The sequence below is a fragment of the Anarrhichthys ocellatus genome, unplaced genomic scaffold (genome assembly GCF_004355925.1).
Source record: "Anarrhichthys ocellatus isolate YVR2014 unplaced genomic scaffold, GSC_Weel_1.0 scaffold99, whole genome shotgun sequence".
Lineage (NCBI taxonomy): Eukaryota > Metazoa > Chordata > Actinopteri > Perciformes > Anarhichadidae > Anarrhichthys > Anarrhichthys ocellatus.
The window spans coordinates 875,916-884,988 of NW_022280129.1; the positions used below are offsets into that span (position 1 = coordinate 875,916).

At 41.6% G+C, this 9,073-nt stretch overlaps 1 protein-coding gene across 14 annotated transcripts in view; it reads right to left on the reverse strand.

Moving 5' to 3' along the window:
• cadpsa (Ca2+-dependent activator protein for secretion a) overlaps positions 1–9,073 on the reverse strand; it is a 204,370-nt gene that overhangs the window by 44,807 nt on the left and 150,490 nt on the right. For 12 of the 14 annotated variants that reach the window (XM_031875894.1, XM_031875893.1, XM_031875888.1 and 9 more), the window contains 4 exons: positions 7,106–7,247; positions 3,426–3,581; positions 2,515–2,662; positions 352–426 (listed from right to left, as the gene is read on the reverse strand). In XM_031875894.1, coding sequence (XP_031731754.1) covers positions 352–426; positions 2,515–2,662; positions 3,426–3,581; positions 7,106–7,247 — 521 coding nt within the window. Of the gene's footprint in view, positions 1–351; positions 427–2,514; positions 2,663–3,425; positions 3,582–6,673; positions 6,809–7,105; positions 7,248–9,073 lie in introns of all 14 variants that reach the window. The other 2 variants (XM_031875896.1, XM_031875895.1) reach the window with 1 other exon arrangement.

Consider the following 9,073-nt stretch of genomic DNA (forward strand, 5'->3'; position numbering starts at 1 on the left):
TCTCTTTGTGGTCATGTGGTCATTTGAGTCTCTATGTGGTCATTTGAGTCTCTTTGTTGTTGTTTTGCTTCTCTCTCGGGTCATTTTCTGTCTCTTTGTAGTAGTTGTGAGTGTCTCCATAGTTGTTTTGCGCTCCCTCCCTGATCCCTGGGGATTATTGGCTTGTCTAGGTTTCAAGGTTTAAGGTTTTTATTTGTCACATAATAAACATATCTCTACATTGTTCAGTGGTATGCTTGTTTGACTCTCCCAGTGCTGTACTTAAAATATAATACAAAATACAATATATACAACAGTCTATGCCTGTTATACATACATGGTGTAATCTATACTGTAATATAAAGGTTGTACCTTAGCTACTAGCAGCGTTATCATCTCCTTCACCGTCTCTTCAATTAGATCATCGATCTGTGAATGGTATTGTCTCTAAAGAGGAAGGAAAACAGAAACATGTCACTCTTCTCCTCCACAGGAAATACTTGCCACGTTATCATTATTTACATCATATTTATATGTACTTGTACTGAATAAATATTTTGCCATTGAGCAACATTATCTATGTAAAGGAACCATTGTGACGAATGTTGCAATCATAGTTATGATATCACAACATGACTTGCAATGACCTTTCTCCACTCATCACATCTTTACCTTGATGTCAATTAAGACAAGCAGCACTTGCCTCATACAGGACTAAACTAACTGTGTGTCAAAACAAAAGCTAATGTTCAAATATCTCAACTGGAAATCTCACTCAGATGTAAAATATGTTTTGCTTTTTCTGTCTACAGATCACCAGAGAAGCTCAGTCTCGTCTCTGTGTGACGAGTACATAGATGGATGTAGCATGTTTGCCTAGCTCTGCACAAAACATGTACACAGAGAGAAGTACCAGTCCGGCAGCTCTGGATTGGCTTCCTGTCTTTATGCTAAGCTAGGCTACATACACATACCACCTCCTGGATGCATTCACTCTGACGAATCTCTGCTTACTGTCCAATTAAACAAGCGTAAAAAACTTTAAGGTAGCAACTCCTCATTTCAGCCAGCTGACCATCAGTATCAGTTTAACATGGTTGCACCAGATGTCACTGAATAACGTTCATTCTGTAAGTAAGAAAGATGTCAGACTTGTTGGCAACAATATCTTCTTGCTGGGATAGAACTGGGATTTCTCGGTGAATGTGCTCTTGATTCTGAACATTAGCACTGACACATCACCGTCTGCTTTGTTTACACACATTGATTTAGGCAGTAAACAACAGAGATCTGATATTATAGTCAATTTGACAGCAGCATATAGATTATTAAAAATAATAAACAGTGTGCAGCTCTTTTAACAAGGGTTTGACTGATTTCTTTGTTTGGTATATGTCTTCAGTACAAATGTTAGAATAGAGTAAGGCTTCTTTAACTGCACACTAGATAAACACAGTATATAATAAACCAAACTGCAGTAACTGAATCACATTTGCAATGAAAAGTATATCAATCAAAGCCCTGGATTAAATGTTAAAGGTGTTCAACGGTATGCTGAGAGGATGAGAGGATGAAAGCAGAGATGTACAGTAAAGGTGAACAAACACACATTTTAGCAAAGCACAGAACTCGGTACAATTATATCTTGTTAAATGGAGATGCAAAACCATAAATTAATTCATGTCTTCGTAATCAAAGTAAGAAAAGTATTTATTTCTTGTTCAGGTCATTGTTTAAAACTCCTTTTTCATTTGTGCCTACTTGATGAATTGCACTATTTATCTTTAGTGGTGTAAATGAATGTAGTGGTGTAAATGAATGTAGTGGTGTATGATGGTTCTAAAGAGCCTCCTGGTTTTCCCGTGAAGCAGAGCCCAGTGAAGGACATGGGGATGATTACTTCTGCTAAAGAACTGCTGTCATGGAAACCCAGAAGCAGCATCACTGCGAGGAATCCTTTTGTTGAGCCTCGTTGCACCAACAGAACAGTGAAGGACTTCGCAATAATTAATTCATTGTCAGCAATTGGTATCAGTCTCGAGACTCTGTGAAATATGAGATCTCTCACTTCTACCCCATGTATATTCAATACTATCTACACATATGCTAATGGACCCAAACAATTCAAGTAGAGGAAGACAGAGAGGGAAAACTGATGACTAATTATACATTTGGGAACTGGAGGGTGAGATTTCAATTGAATTCATAGCCACACTTACCCAGTCTCTAACAAACTTTCACAAGACAGAGAGGAGGGGAAAGCAGCAGAAAAGGAGACAGATAAAGGCGACGTACAATTTAAATGGTGAATACTGCAAAGAAAAAGTAAGAGACAAAAACAAAACTGAAGTGAAGTAACAGAGAGAGAAAAATCAATAAAAAAAGACTTCCCACCTTCATCTGCCAAGGCCATTCACAGCAGACACACAGATCACCCAAACGTGGTGATCTCTGAATGATGTGAGCTTCAAACAGGGAACCTGCTTGATACAATTATTTCCTCTGAAACAGGGCTGCCTCCCTTCATGGACATACCTCCTGCCCCAGGTCTACAGCACACAGCTTGGCTGACTGGGCCTTGGCATCCACCATGACGTTGAACATGGTGCAGATGGACTGTGGCACGCGGAAGTCTGTGGCCCGGCTGCTCTTCTGAAGCTTGGCCTCAAACGCTGCCCGTGTCCTTTAGAGAGGCATAGAAATAAACAGATGTAGGATTTAAGAAACAGTAAGGTCATGAGTACTACAGTAGTCCCACAACCCACCAACACCCCCAATACATAACATGTTAAATCCTATTTCCACACATGAAGCTCTGAATGCTGTTCAAAAAGCCTTCTCCACACTCTCAGCGTTAGATATCACGTTCACGAGAATGGACGTGCCGGACGGACAACCCTGTGAATCCGTGGTTTGCTGAAACCTAAAATGCACATTTTTACTGTCGACTGGTTTGTAAAATCTATGTGCAGTATTGTGGCATCTGATAAGCCTTCACATTTATGGATCTGACACTCAAACTGGACTTGCTGCCTCATCCTCAATGTCTCACTTGTACCAGAAGCAACACCCCCACCAATGCATTAGATTGCATTGTTTTAATGCTGTTAAGTGTGCCAGGCTGATGGTCTCTGAAATGCAGTCACAATCAGCAGGGATGAGTTTATTCTCAGTAAAGTAGAACATACTACACTAATTGCTCATTTCCAAAGTAATTGGATGTACTACTTGCTAACCCTAACCATCACACGCGTCGGTTGAATCCTCTTCTTTCCCTCTCAACCTCAGTGTCACTCAGCACTTCCTTAGTTTGAAGATACAAAACCCCTTTGGTCCCAGTGTTTCTTACCAGCTCACTGTTGATGTTTTGAGACCCAGTTCAAACAAATCCCATGTCACTACATCCACATGATGAATAACCCATGTGTGTTCAAACAGTATCTTACCGCTTTACACATGATTCGATCATGTCACTGGACATCAGCTTCAGTCGGGTCTCCAGGTGTTTGCCAAACTCCTCCTCTGGCCAGTGGAGATCTCTGATGAAGGTCTGCAGAGCATCCAGCTTCCAGAAGAGATCCTCTGAAGTCCCAGAGCCATTACTGCAGGGCCACAGGTCACAAGTCAGCATTTAGATCGGGCTTTGAAAAGGGGCGAACGATGATGCTGGTTCTAAATCAAATGCTTGAATGCTACTTTTAGATCTTGCATTAATCAGGTTGATTAGATAGAGACTCTAGAATGTCGAGTGCATTTTTCGTTTAACCTACAGTGATGGTAATTATTTCAACTATTGTAAAAAAGGACACACGCAAATCATATGTTTTTTCCTACTTATTTTAAAGTGCATTTACAGTAGTGAAGATAATCACATGTCCCTTCTCAAGGAGACGTAATGAGAGGATGAGCAGGAGATCCTGGAACAGCTGCTTCCTTGTGTTTACTTCAATGATACAACATCAGCGATGGAGTATTCACATTCTACTTTACTCCTGATAGCACATCGTAAAAGATACACGGTAAGTAAAAGTACTGCATTGACAGTGTTACATGTTAAAGTAAAATGAAAATGTACTTTAAGTATTAAAGTAAAAGTACTCAATTTTAGAAAAAATGTCCCCTGTGACTGTTATGCTATTGTATATTATATCAATGGATTATTAATACTAGTGAATTCATTGTTCCAGTTGGCTGAGGGCTGCACTGTGTGGATATGTGGGTGCAGAATGGTTGTACTGTGTGTGTGAGCGGTAGTACAAACAGCTCTGGTAGAGAACAGACAGAGACACGGCATAGTTTGTGCTCAGACAAAAGAAAAACAATGACATACTGTTAGAAAAAGGTAGGAAGGAAGGAAGGAACTTCTTCACTGGATACGTTCAGGGTTCCCACTTAGTCAAAGAAATGGTGTTCAGGGTATTTTCAAATGGAAGAGGCATCAAACTCTGTTATGAAACTTTCTTGTCTGCACATAAAATCCAATTCATTCATTTGTACTTTCTGTAAGATCCGGTCGTTTCCTAGAGTTTTGCTGCATTTAAAGTACAGTGCAGTGCAGCTGCTTTACTTCATTAAGACCATCACTTCCTCTTAAAGCACTACACTGCACCCAGTCCTAGCAGACTGAACCAGTGTGGGGAGAATTCAGACACAAAGGGCCCTCCTCAAGCATCAGGTAGTGAGAAACCAGGCTTCTACAACATCAGGGAGCTGGGGGAAGAGATCTGGACTGGAAAGATTTGAAAAGATGCAAGTTGATAACCAGGGCAGTAGCTGCCGCTGAGGTCTCGGTACTTTACAATCTAAATACTTTTACTTTTGGTGGAAATTTTTGAAACATGCTGCCAAATGAATTAACAGAGAATACATTCATTTGGATTTGGGGATGAGTTTGAAGAGACCTTTGTCACATCCTGTGCTGTGTAGGACAATTATACCACAGCCATCAAGGGTTCTCCTTTCTGATTGGCTGACAGGTGATCAAAGACATCGAGAAAACTAATAAACTGACAAGTAATAAATAAATAGTTTTAGTAAAAATAGCGGCATCATAAGATAAAAATCTTAAAGATGCAAAATTCCAAATTCAGCAGAGACTGAGATGAGAATGAAGTCACTCTCCCTCTGTTTGTGTTGTAATCACAGATTGATCATGTAGCTGAGCCAAGCGTGCATGCCTTGTAGTGCATGTTAGTGCATGTGAGCATGCCCCACTGGTTAGCTCATCTCCGCTCTGCTCTAGTCTCATGCGGCTGTTACAGCTGATAAAGCTGTCAGTCATGGAAGCGTAGCTCCCGCCCCCCGGTTCCCCCTCAGTTAGCTCTGTTAGCACCGTTAGATTCTAGCTGCCAGCTCATCTCCTTGTTGAGAGCCGTGTGGAGGTAACCCTTCAATACCATGTTCTGAATTTGGAATCAAGCCACTTAAGAAATTTGAAATATTTTGGTTTATGAAAAATATTCAAAAATTATGACAATCCCACTAACCCCAGTTGTCTTATTGATGTTGTTAGAACATGTTTCTACACTAAACATACTGGGTTGGTTTCCTTGTTATGCTTTTGCATCTTTCCAGTCCAGAGAGAAAGACATCTGCGGGAGTGAATATGTTGGGATTCCTTTTCCAAGTCACTGCCTTCTGCATCCATTCACATGCACCATGTCGGGCGTCGGCATGAACGTGGCCTTGAGCCTGTATGAAACCCCAACATTGGCCACAGACTGCCACAGCTATGCAGGCACTTCAGTATTTATACGTATGCACTCCTCAACTTGGATAGCCAGTTTGGGCTTTTTCTTTGAGCTCTCCTGATTTTGGAAAGCGTAAATGAGACAAGTCTATTCTCTCTACTGCTATCTTTTGTTTGGGAAGTGAATAAGTTACTAAATATAAAGTGAAGGCTGAAATGCAGCTGTCATCATTTCTCTTTAACAATGAGAACATCAGGCCTGCTCCGTGTATTCTGTGATGAGGGAATAGGGACGGATGTGCTGCGGTGAGAGCGTCTCACTCTGCAGGATGCTGCAGCTTTACACCTCTGATCCCCGTAGTTGCTGCGTTTTGCTTAGGTTTCCAAAGTGCTATAGATGATGTGTCAAGTTGGCAGATATATGCAGTGTGCTCTTAATGATAACACTCACAAGATCACATACATATTAATAGAAACCCTCACTAAAATCAGAGGCTGTTCAAACTAATAAATAATGTGAAATTGCTTATACCACTAAACATGTATTTATTTATAAAGCTGCTAAAATGACTTTCGGCAATGTAGCTACTAAACTTTGGAACAATCCTCCTCAAATCTCAGAAAGTACAGAATATAAACATCTTAAATGCTCATTTTTATTAAAGTTTTCCTGCTGTAATACTTGTACTACTTTCTAGTTATGCTTCTATGCCTCTTCTTTTTGTCTTAAGTATTTTTTTGGAAAGGGCTACATTATACTTACAGCTCTACATTTAATTAGTTACGTTTCAGGATTCATGAATTCAAATTATTACAAATGTATCACGTGTATAAATTGCGATAAATTACAGATGCTGCACTTTTGAACTGATTTAGAGTACGAACCGTATACAACTGTATAAAGACAGAAAACTGTTTTGGATATGTTTGGGGTCAAATGCCAGATGCCACGTTCATGCCAAGGACACGTGTGCATGTCTCAGGCTGCACAAGGCGGGTACACACTCTGAGTCACAATTAGCTGTCATCCAGTTGGGTGCAGAGAAGCTGGGCATTTGTGGGAGGTTAACACTTGGCACTGTTAGATTTGGTACTTTGGGCATTTGGCGGTTGACATTGGGCAGAGTGCTTGTTCTACTCCTGTGGAGAGAAACGGAACAACAAAAGACAGAAAACAGAGATTGTTCATGCAAATGAGTTATAAAATGCAACAAACGGAAGAAGTCACACATTAGAAGATGAACTCCTTGATTTTGTTAAACACCTTGTGAAAAAATGGCCATATTATTATAATGGGAACCTGGTCACAGTTTCAAGGAGTCAAAACCAAAGCTAAATCTGTGTACAGATGTGCAAAGTGAAAAAGGGTAATCCAACACAATATCTCCACGACACAGGTGAAGATGATAAAAGTCAAGTAAATAAAGGCATCCTTACTTGACAGGTTCCCAGGATTCCCTTTCGAAGCCTCTGTGAATGGACTGAGCAATGGAGGACTCCATCAGGTCCACATATCGCACCACCAGGGGGGCGTACAGGTCCTGCAGGTGTCTGTGGAACTTCCCATTGCACAGGTTATCTGAGGGAGGGCGTGGGGAGGAGGAAATAAGACAAGGCAGTGACAAAGCAAACCCAAGCACATAGCAGGCAATGCTGAGTAAGAACAGTATCCTGACAGTCTTGCTATAGAAGCCCTGCTAGTGAACATGTACAGCACAGTAAATCAGGTGATTGGTTTGTGAGTATTCAGGCCAACTCTGTAACAACACATACAATGCCTCTTGTGGTCTAACAAATGATTTGAAATAATTTCCCTCCTCATTAAAAACAAAATAAATTGTTGTGTGTGTTTACTAGCTGGCAGTCTTCTTCTGTCTTCCCTGTTAGCACTTTACTGTTTCTTGGCCAGTTACTGCCACCTGTTGATCAGTGGAATAGTGTGAAACCATAGGCAGCAATGTGAAGTGCTTCATGTGCGTCCCTGTGCAGAGATAAACAGGACGGGGACCCACTCAGAAAAAAACAGCTCCCGTTCAAGCCAACTTCTCAGTTATTTTCAGCTCTAGAGGTTCTTCTTCTGCAGCATTATGGACAAATGTCGACTTAATCAATATAGATGTCAGCATAGGGGCAGCGTAACAGTTCATGTTTCATGTGTGTAAACTGTGACCCAAAGGGGCTTTTCACACTTTGATGTGTTCATGTGCATGTTGGGTTTCAAGATAAATTTGAAGGGCAGTGAGACAAACAATAGAAAGGCCCTGTCCTCAATGGGGATAATGAACAATGACAGGGAAGGTTGTTGTTTCTGGCGCTTCATTAGCAGGTACGACAGCGCATTCAGTTTTTAATCTTTCTAGACAAAAGGATGGAGTCTCGGGGTATTTCTAAATCCAACCCATCACACACATTTCCCCCAGTCTCCGCTGGCTCCCAACTGGTAAAAAGGCAACACTGACAAAGACCACAGGAGATAAAATGGAGGCCAGTGTGTGCTAATGTGATGCCTCACGGCTCCATGCAGTGTGTCTGCTTTTCCTCTCCCCCTCTCTCTCTTTGTTTTTCTCTCCCCCTCTGAGCATGTATATCTGTTTGTGTTTGTGTGTGTTGGCATTGGAGTCAAGGTCGATGATACACAGTAGGTGCAATGTTTGCTGTGTTCCCTGATTACCATGCTCCCAATTAGCCACTTGAGCGGCTGCTGTCCACTTGGATGTGTTGTGTCCAGGAGTGTGTTCGCAGGGCTCACCGTGGCCCAGCTACCACTGCTTTAGACCTCATTAACTCCTCGCATGGCAGCCCGACTTTGGCGCCTGTCTAGTGCTAAGGCTATTTACTGCTACATAAGTGCACCGCTGTGGGGCAACAGAGCAAATGACCTTCTGTGGAAAAGATGTACCCGTAATGATACGCTTTACTTAAGTGTGCGCTTGATACACTGTGTGGGCAGAGAGGGCCCTGCTGGGTCTTATGTTGGTACTGAAGATGGACCCTCTGGCTCTAAGAACCCCCATTTTATGTATCAACAGCGCAAGAACTAGGATCAATCATAGTTTTGAGAAACGTTTGTAGTTCCTATTTCAGAGTAGATACTCTCCCAGCAAAAGAGGAGCCGTGAGTGACCGAAGTGTACAGTAATTGCATGCAGCACAACCATCCGCCATTTTTTAGCCGTGAAAAGAACAGATAACAAAAAACATAGACAACAGCTCGTAAAAGAAAATACTTGGAAAAATGGACCGACAGTGAAGTCTGGAAGTTAAGTTGTTAACGAGCACACACCCATTGTGCCAAAGAACATGGGAGAGCCGCTGCTCAGCAAGCTAATCTAAAGGCTAACACAGTAACATCAGCACAGAGGCTAATCCAGTAACATCAATACAGAGGCTAACACAGTAACATCAG